Source organism: Oncorhynchus gorbuscha, linkage group LG15 (genome assembly GCF_021184085.1).
Source record: "Oncorhynchus gorbuscha isolate QuinsamMale2020 ecotype Even-year linkage group LG15, OgorEven_v1.0, whole genome shotgun sequence".
NCBI classification, from domain to species: domain Eukaryota; kingdom Metazoa; phylum Chordata; class Actinopteri; order Salmoniformes; family Salmonidae; genus Oncorhynchus; species Oncorhynchus gorbuscha.
Genome location: NC_060187.1, coordinates 73,569,042 through 73,588,344, shown reverse-complemented (window position 1 = coordinate 73,588,344; position 19,303 = coordinate 73,569,042). Strand labels below are relative to the sequence as shown.

Below are 19,303 nucleotides of genomic sequence, written 5' to 3'. Positions count from 1 at the left end.
AGCCCCCCTGCGCTCGAATAGCTGTTGGAACAATCCACATCGCAGGGTGTGGATCCGGAGCGGTCCAGAAAGGGTAGCCAGCACAGGGAGTAATAACGGGAGAGGGGCGAATATGAGTTAATGTTACCCGGGAAGAACACCACCTAGGAGGTGAATATCCTGCGAGAAAAATCAGAGGATTGAATGAAAATATAGTTAATTGTTTGACCTGGAGGTATCAAAGGCAACAGTAGCGTGAGGAGAGAGCATCGAGACACATACGGAAGCTCCGAACTGACTGGCAGCGAACGACTGCGTAGAAGACGGTGTGAGAGGGAGGTGACAGTGTTGAAAAGTATATTGCTTTTGTTCATTTGAAACTACGGAGTATTGGGTTTTGTTTTAATTGCACGTTTTTATTTTACTTTCGCGGGGATCACGACTCACTTCCGGAAACCCACTTCATTTTTTGTTGAGCAATCGCTACAGTTTTTGTATCAAAACTGACGAAGAGACTCCAAAACCGGAAAATTGTACTGTCGCAAATGTCTTGTCAGACGAGATACATCAATTTGACATAAAAAAAAAAAAAATATATATATATATATATATATATATATATATATATGGGAGAGTGCGGACCGGATTTATTGAATATGTAAAATATTATATTCAAGTATTTGACATTCTGTAGTTAACAAACAGCCTTTGCCACCCAAGTGAACTGGCGAGAGAGAAGGATACATTTTTGCTGCGTATGTGGACGCGTCTCTGGCACATCAAAGCAAATCAAAATTGAAGATTCATTTCTGTTTTTTTATTATCAAGAGAGGCGCATTGACTCTACCTAGATCAAAGACTTTGGAATAGAGCGCAAGAAACGGACACTGAAAACGGTTTTACTTTTGTTGTGCCTTGGAACACACTTACTTGCACATGAACACTTTGCTTTGTCGTATTTATTTTTGCATGCACATGTTTATTTCTTCTTCCTGCACACGATAACATTTTTCACAAGCTAAAGGTTGTTGTCACTCGTGTTTTTAGTTCCGTGTCCCTCTCCTACCACCTCTCGACCTGGCAGGCTTAAAGGGCACCAGTTAACTGTGGACTTCGCTAGTTCCGTTCAAGGGGGAAGGGTAGATTTTCATGTTTGTGCATCTGGTGGAGGAGACAAAGACAAAAAGCTTTTACTGTGGATGATTTATCTCTCTGAACTGTACCTGTTGTGTCACTGGATTAAACCACCAGGTTGAAGTCCGGGAAAGAAAACAGCACAGATGTTTTTGGATTGCTTTCACCTGCTTCTTTTTTGAGTGATTAGTTCACAATAGGATACTTACACAGAATCTAAGAGGCAAAGGCTATTTTTGGGGAGAGTAATGGGGTAAATGGTGGTAGTTGGAAATTGAGACCCCCACCCTCAGCCCAACAACACTTCCAGCTTTAGCTCTGGTTCCATTGTCAGCTGCTGAATTATCAAAACTGGAAATCCGAGTGGGGGTCCCGTCTCAGTCAAGCTCCCAGATATACATCTCACCCGTGTCTACTATCTGACTGTATCTTCTATCTTCTTTGACTGGAATTTAAAAAATAAATTCAACAAGGAACAATGCATGAAACTCCGCACTTATAAGAAGCAAACTTGAGTAACCAAATATTTTCTTCCCCATATACACAGAGAAGCATATTTTTATATATAATATATATATTATATATATTATATATATATATAATATATATATATTAAATAAGAAATAGCTATGAATTATATAAGAATATGTAGTTTAAATAATGATATTATATTTTTACGTCAGAAATAAGTATTGTTGCCTGAAACCCAGTTCATTGCCTTAGAGAAACATTGTAATAAAGAATACAGAGGAAAGACAACAGGAAACTTTTTGGGAAACAAGTTAATGGTGCCTTTTTAGTTTCGTTGGTTCCTAATGTCTCCACCACTTCAGGATTGAATTGTTGACAAAGAAATATTTTTGTGTGAAACCCTTATATATATATATATATATATATATATATACCTGCCTTTCCGGTTCAAACTTGAGTTATATTGTTGTTGGATGTATATTGCTGAATTGCAGAGATTTCTGAAGAGTTCTGAGCCAAGGATTACCCCTTCACTCTACACTTGATGCATCCTCATAGTTTTCCAAAGTAATTTTGGAATCCCCAAATTATAAACTTTGACTTGATTTCTGGGATACAGCGGCCCAACACACAAGAGTTTCCGATGGTGATCACTTCGTCAGTGGAGGAGAAGCCACAGCCTTCTAACAGAATGGTCGCAAATCTGCCGACCGACTCCTGGATCAACAACCCAGAGCAAAGTCGCTACTTACCAACTCAGTCACACCTACTCCGGAAACCGACAAAAAGTTAGTACCAATATTGTTGGTTTGAGAATGAGTATACACACTCTTACTTGAACATACAGATGCACATAAACACTCACTCACACTCTCGCTCTCACTAATCACATGTGTTGTAAACTTTTAGTGGATCAATCTAAGCAAAAATAGTTATTTGTCATACTTGAATGATGAGTGTGGAATTATAAGTAGTAAAGTATGTCACTATTGCTTCACCTGTGTAGTTCCCTGTGAGACCCCCTCCTCTCTTCCAAAAGGTTCCCCACCTCTGTGGGATGTTGTCATGGAGCTTTTGTACCATCCTCAATGCTCTTAGTTGAGATATGAGTATTGTGTATCCTTACACGTTCATCCTGTATGACACAAACTTATAAGACCGATGTTCATCATAGCATGAGTTGAATCAAGAAGTGTCTGCCTATGGCACAACTTCCTGGTTTCTCTTGGTTGGTTCAATGCGTGTAAATGTTCAGTGTTGTGAGCTGAAGTAATTTGGTCTCTTTGACTTGTGCGTTGTTTATGCACAGTTTTGACTTGTGCGTTGTTCATGCATAGTTTCTACAATCTGTGGTGTTGATTACACTGTGGCGCTTATCCTTCACCAAAAGTCATGAACAATCACAAAACTGCGTGCCATCGTATGTAAAAAAACAAAAAAGAATCAAGCATTATAGTGATGACGTAATGAGAGGAGGGTGAGAGAATGGGGGAAAGACCTATCCATTATTTCCATAAGAGTAGGAGGATTAAACTTGAAGCCGCAGAGCTCCATTGGTCGGTGTCCTACTACTGTTCGCATGGATGCATCAAGTACAGTTTTCATCATTGTTGTTGAGCACTTCGGTGGAATAGCGTACACGTGTTTTAACCAAGTAGAATGGAACTAATACAGATATTGTAATGTTTTGTCACTGGCATAACAATGATGTAATTACAGACTCAACCTGTTCATATTGTTCTAACTTCATTTTGGACCTCGTGTTGGACAAAACCACTACTTCAACAATAGCTGTGTTAAACTTTTATGCTCTATCATTTTAAGTTGTTTTAGGTTTATTTTAGTAGGGCCTGGGATTCCCAGGAATACTCATCACAAAAACTCAAGCAAGCCCCACCTAGAGGAGTTCCACATAGGAGACCCCTGCCAACCCCCTCTCCCCTTCTCCTTTCCCACAATTGTCTCCAGCCACTTGTTCAAACAATTGTGGGAATAAATTCATTCCCTTTCAAGGTTACTGTTGCCCAGGCTTTACTACTGCAGTCCATTGATCTTTTGGTCCCAGTGTTTCCATGGATGGACACATGCCTTTTATGTTCTGCACAGCTGTGCTCTACTTGTACGAGTCGTGTGGTTCACACTAGAGCGTGTTTTACCATGACAGCCCGGCAGCTGGGAAATCCTAGCGAAGCTAGGAGTTCCACAGTCCGTGCGTGTGGTTGCAAAACAACTTTATTGATCTGAGTGTTAAACCTCAAAGCCTGTGATGGGGCCCTTCTCCACCTATCCTTTTCTTGGGGTCTGAAGCATATTTTTAATTCTTCGATTACATTTCTATCACCTCTGTTGTGGAGATTCCCTTAAAGTTCCACAGGGTTACATAATATTTGACATTTGGGAAATTCACAGTTTATTTTATGAGTATCATGACAGATTATGTTGTTGCTGTATAAGTCAAATGCTTCACGGAATCCCTGCCCCTGGGGAATTGCACATCTTATGTTCTGTCACGTTTCACAGTATCTGACTGTTGTAGATAGATTCTCACTGTCTGGACCTGCTGGATCAATACAGGTCAATCAAAAGCAACACCTGGACCTACAGGTGCAGGGGTTTGAACTACTTTTGAACACCAGGCTTATTGTTTTGTTATTACAGAGGATGTAGCCTATTTTATTAATGACTAAGATACCTTAGTGTGGTGACATTCAGGCAGTGAATAGCCAGGTCTGTGTTTAGTACAGGAAGCAGCTTGTGGAGATGGTGATGCCGATTCAATGGACGGAAGAATAAAGATGGAAGTGGCGGGAGTGTTGGATGGGGGTAGATGAAGGCATGAATGAATACTGAGTTTGGAGTTTATTGGTTTATCCTTTCATTTGATTATTTATTTGTATAGGGGTTTCCCATTCTTGCCCAGTTCCGGCATTGGCTCAAGAAGGGAATTAAATTATCCGTCAATCATTTATCCACTTAATCCTCTTTAGATGTAAATTACTTAATTGGCCCATTTTTAATTGAGTTTTCAAGCAAGCAAGCAATCTAAAGCTTCTACGAGGACGACCACACCAGCCACCACCCCCACTGATCTGAGTCTGACCAGCTGTTCCAGCATGGTAGCAGGGAGCCACCTCTGACACCGCCATTGGTCAGTCAGTCAGTCATGCACTTTGTCCATGGCTGTGCCCTTGACGCTTGACATTGTAGCACTTATTTTAAGGTCACAGCTTTCCAAGGTGCCGTTTATCTCAGGAGTTTCCCATCAAACGTAAGAGAGTTATCGGCATGTGGCTGAGAGGCCAGGAGAGGTTGGGTTGAAAAGTGAAGCACGAGGAGAACACTTGTTGAATAGCTGACGGGATTCACCTTGTAGACTGCTTAGTGTACAGTAGTTTAATGTAGGTTCTCCCCATAATCCTTAAATTGGATTGCAGCTTGGCTCAGGAAAGGGCTGTCTGTGTCCCTCGCTGGCCTGTCGTCCCATCCCCCTGCTGAGAGTCTCCCTCTCATGACACAGTGAGCCGCCACTGAAGTGGGCACGGTGTCTGGGGGTTACGTTGAAACTTAGCTCACCTACTGTTGTCTGTCATAGCATGGTTGGTAGCAGTCTAGTCGATATTAAACAAGGTCTCTGCTTGATCAGAAACGAAAATGATCATGCACTGAAATAACTTGACTTGGTGATTACCTAAGTTGGTGGCCAGAACGTTTTGGCAGTTGGAAAGTTATCTAGTCGCCCCGCCCCGGCTCCCCTCAACCATAAGTATTTCTCATTGGCCAGACCTCGGGCTCACTCCTAATATTGCTATCTATATTGGAAGGGGGTAGGGAGATGGTGACACTTCGAGTCCAAGTTTACAGCTGAGTGCATAACTTTTCAATGCTGCAATTATCAATTCCTAGTAACAGCAATTTAGCAGGCTAATTGTAAATCAACACATGGCTGTAGTTGTCAATTGTAACTCAAAGCTCCTCTCTGGACTTTAAGAGGTATCAGACTCTGTGACAGGAATAGAAAGTGCAGTCTTTATGCCCACGGATCTGGGTGACGTTTCAGCTATTTCCCCCTTTTAATTGAAGTTATTTTTATCAGAGTATCCAACTCTCTTTCTCTGCTGCCTATTTCCGTCCTCACAGTGTGGTGCAGGCTGAGCGGCCGTGTGTAGGTTACTGACTTGAGTAACTGGGTAAGCATTTCACTGTTAGTCTACACCTGTTGTTTACGAAGCATGTGACAAATAACATTTGATTTAACTGTCTGAAAGATGCCTGAGAGAAATGTAACATGCTTGAGAAAGAGTGACTTTCTGTCTGGTTCATTTATTTTCTGTCTTGAAATGTTTAAGATGTGATAATAATTAAGTCTAAGGCCAAAGGTAAAGGCATGGTGGGAGCTTCTTTTCCAGAAGTAGAAAAACACACAACGAAGACAAGGGTCATATCAGAGCTGGGGAAAGAAAACAAATCTCAGGTTAGGCCCTCCGTTAGTGGAGTTTGGACTGTGAGACTGAAAGCAGCGGTATCTGAAGCAGTCACACAAACACCACGTCCCCACCTCTGGCCTTTGCTCCCCCCCCCCCCTTCATCTTGTTTGTTTCCTGCACTAATTTATGGTCTAAAGGTGAAACGTCTCGTCCCCTTGCTTACTGTGGTTGAGTCATGTTTATCCTTCTGACTTTCCAGTAAACAAGATACTGAAGTTATCATTCATTCCCCCCTCCAGAATGTGACTGAAGTGATGCAATCAATGCTCTTGATTGCTGTGTTTTAAACAAGTTCCCCAGACAGTATTGCCTGTTGGACTGTGTTGTGTTTGGTGTGGTTACAGTTAGTGGCAGGTGCCTGTTACAATGAACCTGTCCTCCTATAGTTCCTCCCACCAGCCTCCTCTGGTGTAGAGGATGTGGTGGTGGTGGAGTGGTGCTCTATAAACTGCTGTCCCTTGAGGTTGTCCCACTCTGTGGAATGTGATTCATGTGGAAGTAAACAAATGCACTGTCCAATAAATCAGTCTGGATTGAGTATCCTTGTTGTTGTAGCTTAGCTGGGAGGCGCTGGTATACAGGGTTAGGGGGAACCTCTCTGCAACGCTCCCAAGTCTGTCAAAATAGCCCTTCAGGCTTCACCCCTCCATCTCCCTCAGACTAGCTAAGGGGGAAAATAAGTTTGTCCTTTTCTGTGGCTGTAACTTTTAGACTGTGGTGATTAAGCAATAGGGATATGTGGACTAGAGATTGTTCCCTAGGCGAGTACGTAGGCTAAGTGTTTGTGGTGAGGAGGGTTGAGGTGGGGAGGGTTGAGGTGGTTTGTGGTGGGGTTTCGAAAACATTAACGGGTAGGAAGCATGAGTTTTTACTCACCAATGTAACACAGTGTGGTCAAAGACTTAGTTGGAGTCATGATCTGATAACTTATAAGTACAAAAATAGTTATGTATTTGGGTTATTACATATTTATTACCTTATTCCTGGATAACTTCTAAAGTTTCACAATGCACTATTTCTCAGTCATTTGGAGGATATATGCTTTGCTATTGAGTTTGTATGCTTGCTCAGTAGCCATCTTAAGCTGGCTAATGTTAGCCACTAGCCATGCTAGCATGTAATTAAATTCCAGACCATGTGTTGGCGGTGGTGACCTACAATCCACCAATCACAGGAAGTGTGACGTGAATAATAAGTAGATGGGGCACGTACGGCCATGGACACGGCAGGCTCTAGTGCCTTCGTGCAGTGGGCTTGTCTGTTCTCCTTTTTGTTTTGTCAACTTTTTGGGCATGTTCTCTAACATTAGGTGTCTAGTTAGCTTGCTGGCTAAGATAACTGCATATAGCTAACATTCTTTGATAACTGGTTAGATGGCGTTATGTATTTCTAAAACTTTGGTTTACTTTAATGTAGCTATAAGCTAGTTGTTATTAATTGCAACTGGCTGACTCGTAGTTCTAAGGTAACATTAGCAGTCTGGTAGGGCTAATGTTAGCAGGCTAGTTGGCTAGCAACCTTGCAGGTTGATTTGGTACAATAAATTAAGTATTTGCTTTTAAGCTGGCTGAAAATGTAATTGAAACCATTAGTCATGCGTGCAAACAATTTGGTTTAATTTTAAGTTATACATTGTGTTAGTTTACCACCCCTTCGACCTCCTCTCAACCTCCCCTCCCCAACACCCCCTTTGATGACACAAGTTTGAAAGGAAAACATTTATTGTGCAGCAGAAGCAGAGCTACGTGTGCTTGTAGCCTGCATCTGCGTGACCAAGCGGTGGTGTCCAGCCATCCAACATCTTCTGGCAAACAACCCCCCCCCTGCTGCGCATAACTCACAGTATCCACGCTGACACAGCCACTTCCATCACGGAAAGCACATAAAACATTTAGCAAGCAAACTCTCCCCTGCTTCTCTTTCTCTCTCTGACTCTCTCTGTCTTTCTCTTGTTCTTTCATAAGTAAAATAGGCAGTTTGTGAGGCTGTATGTAAGTTCACACCTCAGTGGTGAGTTGTGACCTCCCTCTCTGCTTCCTCCACCTGAAGAATCAGGAGCTGACATGCCCAGGTTGCCCACCAAAGGAGCTTGATCACTCTGACATCGATTAGAGCTGGTCAGTCTAATGACTTAGTCCAGAGCTGAGGAGAACCTGCAGCCGTCCTAAGTAGAGGTCGACCGATTTAATCTGAATGGCCGATTTAATTAGGGCCGATTTCAAGTTTTCATAACAATCGGGAAATCGGTATTTTTGGGTGCCGATTTCCGATTATTTAAAATAAAATAAAATATTTTTATATACCTTTTATTTAACTAGGTAAGTCAGTTAAGAACACATTCTTATTTTCAATGACTGCCTGGGAACTGTGGGTTAACTGCCTTGTTCAGGGGCAGAACAACAGATTTTCACCAGCTCAGGGGTTCCAATCTTGCAACCGCACAGTTAACTAGTCCAACGCTCTAACCATTGCACTCCACGAGTAGCCTGCCTGTTACGCAAACGCAGTAGAAGCCTAGGTAAATTGCTAGCTAGCATTAAACACATAAAAAACAATCAATCATAATCACTAGTTATAACTACTAATCCAGTTTAGCAGGCAATATTAACCAGGTGAAATTGTCATTTTTCTTGCGTTCATTGCACGCAGAGTCAGGGTATATGCAACAGTTTGGGCTGCCTGGCTCATTGCGAACTAATTTGCCAGAATGTTGCGTAATTATGATATACATTGAAGGTTGTGCAATGTAACAAGAATATTTAGACTTAGGGATGCCACCCGTTATATAAAATACCGAACGGTTCCGTATTTCACTGAAATAATAAACGTTTTGTTTTCGAAATGATAGTTTCCGGATAATGAAACTGGTAAGGAGCAGTTCTCGAACCCTCGACCTTCTAGTCCAAGGTCTGGCGCGCTGTCGACTGTGCCGCAAAAGCATGCTCGTGCAGCAGAGTTGATTACTGCACTTATAAACCAGACCAAAGGCTCGTATTTCTGTGTGTTATTATGTTATAATTAAGTCTGATTTGATTGAGCAGCAGCAGGCCCGTAATCATTCATTCAAACAGCACTTTTGTGTGTTTTGCCAGCAGCTCTTCGCAAGCACAGCGCTGTTTATGACTTCAAGCCTATCAGCCTAATGGCTGGTGTAACCAATGTGAAATGGCTAGCTAGTTAGCTGGGTGTGCTCTAATACTGTTTCAAACGTCACTCGCTTTTAGATTTGGAGTAGTTATTCCGCTTGCGCTGCAAGGGCCGCGGCTTTTGTGGAGCAATGGTAACTATGCTTTGAGTGTGGCTGTTGTCGATGTGTTCCTGGTTCGAGCCCAGGTAGGGGCGAGGAGGGGGACGGAAGCTATACTGTTACACTGGCAATACTATAGTGCCTATAAGAACATCCAATAGTCAAAGGTATATGAAATACAAATGGTATAGAGAGAAATAGTCCTAGAAATACTATATTAACTACAACCTCTTAACTTGGAATATTGAAGTCTCATGTTAAAAGGAACCACCAACTTTCATATGTTCTCATGTTCTGAGCAAGGAACTTAAACGTTAGCTTTTTTACATGGCACATATTACTTTCTTCTCCAACACTTTGTTTTTGCATTATTTAAACCAAATTTAACATGTTTAAAATAAATTTAGCCTCAAATAAATAATGATTTATGTTTTATATTAAGTTAAAATAAGTGTTAATTCAGTATTGTTGGTGTTGTCATTATTACAAATAAAAAATGTACAAAAACCGGCTGATTAATCGGTAGCGGCTTTTTTGGTCCTCCAATAATCGGTATCGGTGTTGAAAAAATCATAATCGGTCGATCTCTAGTCCTAAGATGTGAACATGCCCTTCTCAAAGGGGGGTGAGAACCTAAGGTCCTTTGGCTCACAGTTGAAACTTATTGGGAAAGGGGGAGTTGTGTAGGTGAGTGGCTGTAGGTCGTGAAGTTTTTGGAAACGATAACAAACATGGCCACCTGACCCAAGAGGCATGGGAAAGCTTCCATGACATTGTGTGTGTGTGTTTGATACCTACTGTTGTGCCACCCTGTGTGCCATCAGGGTTTTCAGGCAGCAGATTAGCTTCAGTCGTTGCTGACAAGATGGGCATTTGGATTGACCAACAGGAAGAGAAACATAATAAAGAAATACATCAAACGTGCGGTACTAAGCACATCCTCATCCGTATTGGCTCTCTCTGTAGTGGAAGTTGTCGAGCCAGAGCCCAGAAAGTACCACGGCCACAAATCGTCCTGTACCAGGGCTGTCGTCGGCCCTCTTCTCCCATTGCATTTGGGAGAGGATTTAGTTATATTTGTATGGACTGTGTGAGCGCTCAATTTACCAGTGTCACTATTTGATGAGAGGTCGACCCAGATGGGTGTTATTTATTGCTTTCAGTCTGACTCAGCTTTGGGGGGCTGACTGTCTGAAGTTCATTGGGGGCATAGCCGAGGTGTTGGGGTAGAGGAGAATGATTTTAGCTGCTCTCAAATAAATAAAGCACTCTGTTGCTGCCCGCCGGCCGGCGCTATGAGCCGGCCAGTGATATGAGGAGGTTTAGCTGGTGTCTGGGCAGTGGCAGGTGGTGATTGTTACCAGGAGGACAAGGAGTTTTTCCTGACCTGGACTCAGTTTATAAGCCTAATCGGCAGTCAGTCCACTCCATAGGATGGCTCACACTTCCAGTGAATGCCCAGAACCTCCTCCTTTATCAAACTACTGTGTTCGGTCATATGATGTTAGGTACTTCCCTCCGGCCTGTCTTCATCCTGTTGGATTGTATCCGAAGCCAAGGTGGTTGTATTTTCATTCCAGTGATTGACAATGACCAGATGTACAAGCCAGTCATGACAATGATCTGATGCAGCAATCATGTCTGGCAGTGCAGGCTGGAAGCGGACATTACCGCTGTGTCCTGATTGGATTGTTGCCCGGCATGTGGAAGCAAGAGTGTGACATTTGACCTTTGAGAAGTAGCTAATGGTCAGGGTCAGTACAGTGAGTGTCCAGAGCCTTTACACTAAGGGACATACTGAGATTCTGGACATCTAGAGATGTCATGTGGAGGGACACACAGGTACGTTATGACATAGAACTTGACAGATGGAATGTCATATTCATGATGTGCAAGCAGCCAGTCTTGCTCCCCCCCCCCCCTCACAGTCTGGGCCTGAAAAGCGCAGTGTCAGAGTGCGCAGTATCTGTGTCTCAGCTGTGCCTGTCCCTCAGTGCCGGCCATGCCGGGAGAGATGGAGGGAGAGAGGAGAATGAGTGTCCTCAGTGACCTGACCTGGCCCAGTCACAGTCGGCACCAAGAGGGCATGGGCTTAGCTTCCCCTGCCACTCTCCCTCGCCCTGCACGAGGTCAGCTCAGAGACATTTCTAGAAGAAGATTTAGCTTTTGGAACTTTCTATAGACAGTGGTGCCTTCTCTTGTGACCACTGACAATGGACAAGATCAGTCAGGAAAGTGGTCTGGCTGTCGTCAGCATGACAGAAGGGAAAGTGTTCTATTTACTGTTGTTCACTGAAGTAACTTGTTGGCAGCATTGTGAATGAGTTGCTCTCTTCAAAGTTCAAGGTGATCTTACCATTCACAGAGGGAGCTCTAACGGTACTGGGTTACCTGCCTGTCACCTGGATCTGTCAGGTGTGCCTGTATGAGAGCTTGGAGATCCTGACCGGGCAGTGGAGAGATGACTGTGGTCCTCCTTGCCCGTGTTGTGGCGGTGAGTGTGTTAATGCGTGTTGTTAGTGTGTCAGTGTACCAGCCAGGCTTCCACAGTGTTGTTGCCTGAATGGGAGCATATAGACCTGCCTCTTTACCTCCACTCTATCCCTTCCTTCCATCATTCCCTAGCTTCCCCCCCCCCCGCATTTTGCCCTGTGTCCAACTTTGGCTTGGTGGCACCACTGCTCCCGTTACCCTAACAGGGTATAAGAGGGATCGCCAGAGAGGGAGAACGGACGGTGGGTTCAGCTGTTGGCCTTACACTCCCCACCCCATTTCATTCCTGTTCCTTGGAGACAGGGAGTCTGTTGCTATGGTGACACCCTGATTGGCAGCTGTATTTGGTCAGCTGTAGAGCGGTGTGGTGGGATACCTCATGGTCCATGCACGGTTAATTGGTGTAAATTATTACTTCAGTATGTATATATTTAACCCAGTCCGATATGACACTTAAGTGAGTGAGCATAAGTGAGGATGAATTCTACCCTGTGCAGTACACCTGTGTGTTTGTCTGTGTGCCCTTACCTACTATATTTTATTAATATCCAGCCCCATTAGAGACAACATTTGTGTGAGTGCTTTGGCCGGTTGGGCGAGAGAGACTGGGGGCGAGAGAGACTGGGGGGCGAGGAGACTGGGGGAGAGAGAGACTGGGGGCGAGAGAGAGACTGGGGGCGAGAGAGAGACTGGGGGCGAGAGAGAGACTGGGGGCGAGAGAGAGACTGGGGGCGAGAGAGACTGGGGGCGAGAGAGAGACTGGGGGCGAGAGAGAGACTGGGGGCGAGAGAGAGACTGGGGGCGAGAGAGAGACGAGAGAGAGACTGGGGGAGAGAGAGACTGGGGGCGAGAGAGAGACTGGGGGCGAGAGAGAGACTGGGGGCGAGAGAGAGACTGGGGGCGAGAGAGAGACTGGGGGCGAGGGAGACTGGGAGAGAGAGACTGGGGGCGAGAGAGAGACTGGGGGCGAGAGAGAGACTGGGGGCGAGAGAGAGACTGGGGGCGAGAGAGAGAGAGAGAGAGAGAGCCTGGGGGCGAGAGAGAGAGAGCGAGCCTGGGGGCGAGAGAGAGAGAGAGCCTGGGGGCGAGAGAGAGAGAGAGAGAGAGCCTGGGGGCGAGAGAGAGAGAGAGCCTGGGGGCGAGAGAGAGAGAGAGAGAGAGCCTGGGAGCGAGAGAGAGAGAGAGAGCGAGCCTGGGAACGAGCGAGAGAGACAGAGAGAGAGAGCGAGCCTGGGAGCGAGCGAGAGAGACAGAGAGAGAGAGAGCCTGGGAGCGAGCGAGAGAGAGCCTGGGAGCGAGCGAGAGAGAGAGAGAGAGAGAGCCTGGGGGCGAGAGAGAGAGAGAGAGAGAGCCTGGGGGCGAGAGAGAGAGAGAGAGAGAGCCTGGGAGCGAGAGAGAGAGAGAGAGAGAGAGCCTGGGGGCGAGAGAGAGAGAGAGAGAGAGCCTGGGAGCGAGAGAGAGAGAGAGAGCGAGCCTGGGAACGAGCGAGAGCGACAGAGAGAGAGAGCGAGCCTGGGAGCGAGCGAGAGAGAGCCTGGGAGCGAGCGAGAGAGAGCCTGGGAGCGAGCGAGAGAGAGAGAGAGCCTGGGAGCGAGCGAGAGAGAGAGAGAGCCTGGGAGCGAGCGAGAGAGAGCCTGGGAGCGAGCGAGAGAGAGCCTGGGAGCGAGCGAGAGAGAGCCTGGGAGCGAGCGAGAGAGAGCCTGGGAGCGAGCGAGAGAGAGCCTGGGAGCGAGCGAGAGAGAGAGAGCCTGGGAGCGAGCGAGAGAGAGCCTGGGAGCGAGCGAGAGAGAGAGAGCCTGGGAGCGAGCGAGAGAGAGAGAGCCTGGGAGCGAGCGAGAGAGAGAGAGCCTGGGAGCGAGCGAGAGAGAGAGAGAGCCTGGGAGCGAGCGAGAGAGAGAGAGCCTGGGAGCGAGCGAGAGAGAGAGAGAGCCTGGGAGCGAGCGAGAGAGAGAGAGAGCCTGGGAGCGAGCGAGAGAGAGAGAGAGCCTGGGAGCGAGAGGGAGAGAGAGCCTGGGAGCGAGAGAGAGAGAGAGCCTGGGAGCGAGCGAGAGAGAGAGAGAGCCTGGGAGCGAGAGGAGAGAGAGCCTGGGAGCGAGCGAGAGAGAGAGAGAGAGAGAGAGAGCCTGGGAGCGAGAGAGAGAGAGCCTGGGAGCGAGAGGGAGAGAGAGCCTGGGAGCGAGAGGGAGAGAGAGCCTGGGAGCGAGAGGGAGAGAGAGCCTGGGAGCGAGAGAGAGAGAGAGAGCCTGGGAGCGAGCGAGGGAGAGAGAGCCTGGGGGAGCGAGAGGGAGAGAGAGCCTGGGAGCGAGCGAGAGAGAGGGAGAGAGAGCCTGGGAGCGAGAGGGAGAGAGAGCCTGGGAGCGAGAGGGAGAGAGAGCCTGGGAGCGAGAGGGAGAGAGAGCCTGGGAGCGAGAGGGAGAGAGAGCCTGGGAGCGAGCGAGAGGAGAGAGAGAGCCTGGGGGAGCGAGAGAGAGGGAGAGAGAGCCTGGGAGCGAGAGGGAGAGCCTGGGAGCGAGGAGAGAGAGCCTGGGAGCGAGCGAGAGAGAGAGAGCCTGGGAGCGAGAGAGAGAGCCTGGGAGCGAGAGAGCCTGGGAGCGAGAGAGAGAGAGAGCCTGGGAGCGAGAGAGAGAGAGAGCCTGGGGGAGCGAGAGGAGAGAGAGCCTGGGAGCGAGAGAGGGAGAGAGAGCCTGGGAGCGAGAGAGAGAGAGAGAGCCTGGGGGAGCGAGAGGAGAGAGAGAGCCTGGGAGCGAGGGAGAGAGAGAGAGAGAGAGGAGAGAGAGAGCCTGGGAGCGAGAGAGAGAGAGAGAGCCTGGGAGAGAGAGAGAGAGAGAGAGCCTGGGAGCGAGAGAGAGAGAGAGCCTGGGAGCGAGAGGAGAGAGAGAGCCTGGGAGCGAGCGAGAGAGAGAGAGCCTGGGAGCGAGAGGAGAGAGAGAGCCTGGGAGCGAGAGAGAGAGAGAGCCTGGGAGCGGGAGGGAGAGAGAGCCTGGGAGGAGCGAGGGAGAGAGAGAGCCTGGGAGGAGCGAGAGACTGGGAGAGAGAGCCTGGGAGCGAGCGAGAGAGAGAGAGGAGAGAGAGAGCCTGGGAGCGAGCGGAGAGAGAGAGCCTGGGAGCGAGCGAGAGAGAGAGAGCCTGGGGAGCGAGCGAGAGAGAGAGAGCCTGGGAGCGAGCGAGAGAGAGAGAGAGCCTGGGAGCGAGCGAGAGAGAGAGAGAGAGAGAGCCTGGGAGCGAGCGAGAGAGAGAGAGAGAGAGAGCATGGGAGCGAGCGAGAGCCTGGGAGCGAGCGAGAGCCTGGGAGCGAGCGAGAGAGAGAGAGCCTGGGAGCGAGAGAGAGAGCCTGGGAGCGAGCGAGAGCCTGGGAGCGAGCGAGAGAGAGAGAGCCTGGGAGCTGAGGAGAGAGAGAGAGCCTGGGAGCGAGAGAGAGAGAGAGCCTGGGAGCGAGCTGGAGAGAGAGAGCCTGGGAGCGAGCGAGAGAGAGAGAGCCTGGGAGGAGCGAGAGAGAGAGAGAGCCTGGGAGCGAGAGAGAGAGAGAGAGCCTGGGAGCGAGAGAGAGAGAGAGAGAGAGAGAGAGAGAGAGAGAGAGAGAGCCTGGGAGCGAGCGAGAGAGAGAGAGAGAGAGAGAGAGAGAGAGAGAGAGAGAGAGAGAGCCTGGGAGCGAGAGAGAGAGAGAGAGCCTGGGAACGAGCGAGAGAGAGAGAGAGAGAGAGCCTGGGAGCGAGAGAGAGAGAGCCTGGGAGCGAGCGAGAGAGAGAGCCTGGGAGCGAGAGAGAGAGAGCCTGGGAGCGAGCGAGAGAGAGCCTGGGAGCGAGCGAGAGAGAGCCTGGGAGCGAGCGAGAGAGAGCCTGGGAGCGAGCGAGAGAGAGCCTGGGAGCGAGCGAGAGAGAGAGAGAGCCTGGGAGCGAGCGAGAGAGAGAGAGAGCCTGGGAGCGAGCGAGAGAGAGAGAGAGCCTGGGAGCGAGAGAGAGAGAGAGAGAGCCTGGGAGCGAGCGAGAGAGAGAGAGCCTGGGAGAGAGAGAGAGCCTGGGAGCGAGCGGCGAGAGAGAGAGCCTGGGAGCGAGCGAGAGAGAGAGAGCCTGGGAGCGAGCGAGAGAGAGAGAGCCTGGGAGCGAGAGAGAGAGAGAGAGCCTGGGAGCGAGCGAGAGAGAGAGCCTGGGAGCGAGCGAGAGAGAGAGAGAGCCTGGGAGCGAGCGAGAGAGAGAGAGAGAGCCTGGGAGCGAGCGAGAGAGAGAGAGAGAGAGAGAGCCTGGGAGCGAGCGAGAGAGAGAGAGCCTGGGAGCGAGCGAGAGAGAGAGAGAGCCTGGGAGCGAGCGAGAGAGAGAGAGCCTGGGGGAGCGAGAGAGAGAGAGAGCCTGGGAGCGAGCGAGAGAGACTGAGAGAGAGCCTGGGAGCGAGCGAGAGACTGGGAGAGAGAGAGAGCCTGGGAGCGAGAGAGAGCCTGGGAGCGAGCGAGAGCCTGGGAGAGCTGAGAGAGAGAGCCTGGGAGCGAGAGAGAGAGCCTGGGAGCGAGAGAGCCTGGGAGCGAGCGAGACTGGGAGAGAGAGCCTGGGAGCGAGCGAGAGAGAGAGAGCCTGGGAGCGAGCGAGAGACTGGGAGAGCCTGGGAGGGAGCCTGAGAGAGAGCCTGGGAGCGAGCGAGAGAGAGAGAGAGCCTGGGAGCGAGCGAGAGAGAGAGAGAGAGCCTGGGAGCGAGAGAGACTGGGAGCCTGGGAGAGAGAGAGAGAGCCTGGGAGCTGGGAGCGAGAGAGGGAGACCTGAGAGAGAGAGAGAGAGAGAGCCTGGGAGCGAGAGAGAGAGAGAGCCTGGGAGCGAGAGAGAGAGAGAGAGCCTGGGAGCGAGGAGAGAGAGAGCCTGGGAGCGAGCGAGAGAGAGAGAGCCTGGGAGCGAGCGAGAGAGAGAGAGCCTGGGAGCGAGCGAGAGAGAGAGAGCCTGGGAGCGAGCGAGAGAGAGAGAGAGCCTGGGAGCGAGCGAGAGAGAGAGAGAGCCTGGGAGCGAGCGAGAGAGAGAGAGAGAGAGAGAGCCTGGGAGCGAGCGAGAGAGAGAGAGCCTGGGAGCGAGCGAGAGAGAGAGAGCCTGGGAGCGAGCGAGAGAGAGAGAGCCTGGGAGCGAGAGAGAGAGAGAGCCTGGGAGCGAGCGAGAGAGAGAGAGCCTGGGGGAGCGAGAGAGAGAGAGAGAGCCTGGGAGCGAGCGAGAGCCTGGGAGCGAGCGAGAGCCTGGGAGCGAGCGAGAGAGAGAGAGCCTGGGAGCGAGAGAGAGAGCCTGGGAGCGAGCGAGAGCCTGGGAGCGAGCGAGAGAGAGAGAGCCTGGGAGCGAGCGAGAGAGAGAGAGAGCCTGGGAGCGAGCGAGAGAGAGAGAGCCTGGGAGCGAGCGAGAGAGAGAGAGAGCCTGGGAGCGAGCGAGAGAGAGAGAGAGCCTGGGAGCGAGCGAGAGAGAGAGAGAGCCTGGGAGCGAGCGAGAGAGAGAGAGAGAGCCTGGGAGCGAGAGAGAGAGAGAGCCTGGGAGAGAGAGAGAGAGAGAGAGAGCCTGGGAGCGAGAGAGAGAGAGAGAGAGAGAGAGAGAGAGAGAGAGAGAGAGAGCCTGGGAGCGAGAGAGAGAGAGAGAGCCTGGGAACGAGCGAGAGAGACAGAGAGAGAGAGAGCCTGGGAGCGAGAGAGAGAGAGCCTGGGAGCGAGCGAGAGAGAGCCTGGGAGCGAGCGAGAGAGAGCCTGGGAGCGAGCGAGAGAGAGCCTGGGAGCGAGCGAGAGAGAGCCTGGGAGCGAGCGAGAGAGAGCCTGGGAGCGAGCGAGAGAGAGCCTGGGAGCGAGCGAGAGAGAGAGAGAGCCTGGGAGCGAGCGAGAGAGAGAGAGAGCCTGGGAGCGAGCGAGAGAGAGAGAGAGAGCCTGGGAGAGAGAGAGAGAGAGAGAGAGAGAGAGAGAGCCTGGGAGCGAGCGAGAGAGAGAGCCTGGAGAGAGAGAGAGAGAGAGCCTGGAGAGAGAGAGAGAGAGAGCCTGGGAGCGAGAGAGAGAGAGAGAGAGAGCCTGGGGAGCGAGAGAGACAGAGGAGAGAGAGCCTGGGAGCGAGCGAGAGAGAGCCTGGGAGCGAGCGAGAGAGAGCCTGGGAGCGAGCGAGAGAGAGCCTGGGAGCGAGCGAGAGAGAGCCTGGGAGCGAGCGAGAGAGAGCCTGGGAGCGAGCGAGAGAGAGCCTGGGAGCGAGCGAGAGAGAGCCTGGGAGCGAGCGAGAGAGAGCCTGGGAGCGAGCGAGAGAGAGACTGGGAGCGAGCGAGAGAGAGACTGGGAGCGAGCGAGAGAGAGCCTGGGAGCGAGAGAGAGAGAGAGCCTGGGAGCGAGAGGGAGAGAGAGCCTGGGAGCGAGAGGGAGAGAGAGCCTGGGAGCGAGAGAGAGAGAGAGCCTGGGAGCTGGGAGAGAGAGAGAGCCTGGGAGCGAGAGAGAGAGAGAGCCTGGGAGCGAGAGAGAGAGAGCCTGGGAGCGAGAGAGAGGAGAGCCTGGGAGCGAGAGAGAGAGAGAGCCTGGGAGCGAGAGAGAGAGAGAGCCTGGGAGCGAGAGAGAGAGCGAGAGAGGGAGAGAGAGCCTGGGAGCGAGAGAGATAGAGAGAGCCTGGGAGCTGAGAGAGAGGGAGAGAGAGCCTGGGAGCGAGAGAGACTGGGAGAGATAGAGAGAGCCTGGGAGAGAGAGAGAGAGATAGAGAGAGCCTGGGAGCGAGAGAGAGAGAGCCTGGGAGCGAGAGAGACTGGGAGATAGAGAGAGCCTGGGAGCGAGAGAGAGAGAGCCTGGGAGCGAGAGAGGGAGCCTGAGAGCCTGGGAGCTGGGAGAGAGAGAGAGAGCCTGGGAGCGAGAGAGAGAGAGAGCCTGGGAGAGAGAGCCTGGGAGAGAGAGAGAGAGCCTGGGAGAGAGAGAGAGCCTGGGGAGAGAGAGAGAGAGAGCCTGGGAGCTGAGAGAGAGAGAGAGCCTGGGAGAGAGAGAGCCTGGGAGAGAGAGAGAGAGAGAGCCTGGGAGCTGGGAGAGAGAGAGAGAGCCTGGGAGCGAGAGAGAGAGCCTGGGAGGAGAGAGAGAGAGAGCCTGGGAGCGAGAGAGAGAGCCTGGGAGCGAGAGAGAGAGAGAGCCTGGGAGAGAGAGAGCCTGGGAGCGAGGGAGAGAGAGCCTGGGAGCGAGAGGGGAGAGAGAGCCTGGGAGCGAGAGGGAGAGCCTGGGAGCGAGAGAGAGCCTGGGAGCGAGAGGGAGAGAGAGCCTGGGAGCGAGAGGGAGAGAGAGCCTGGGAGCGAGAGGGGGAGAGAGCCTGGGAGCGAGAGGGAGAGAGAGCCTGGGAGCGAGAGGGAGAGAGAGCCTGGGAGCGAGAGGGAGAGAGAGCCTGGGAGCGAGAGGGAGAGAGAGCCTGGGAGCGAGAGGGAGAGAGAGCCTGGGAGCGAGAGGGAGAGAGAGCCTGGGAGCGAGAGGGAGAGAGAGCCTGGGAGCGAGAGGGAGAGAGAGCCTGGGAGCGAGAGGGAGAGAGAGCCTGGGAGCGAGAGGGAG

General features: G+C 50.8%; 1 protein-coding gene across 5 annotated transcripts in view; it reads left to right on the top strand.

The window, feature by feature from the left end:
- The window catches only part of LOC123997968 (dual specificity tyrosine-phosphorylation-regulated kinase 1B-like), a 135,877-nt gene that overhangs the window by 43,645 nt on the left and 72,929 nt on the right, over positions 1–19,303 (top strand). For 3 of the 5 annotated variants that reach the window (XM_046302725.1, XM_046302724.1, XM_046302723.1), the window contains exon 1: positions 1,725–2,372. The exons of 1 other annotated variant lie outside the window; for it this stretch is intronic. In XM_046302725.1, the coding sequence (XP_046158681.1) occupies positions 2,228–2,372 (145 nt within the window). In that variant the 5' untranslated portion in view covers positions 1,725–2,227. Of the gene's footprint in view, positions 1–1,724; positions 2,373–19,303 lie in introns of those variants that run through there. One more of the 5 variants, XM_046302726.1, reaches the window with a different exon arrangement.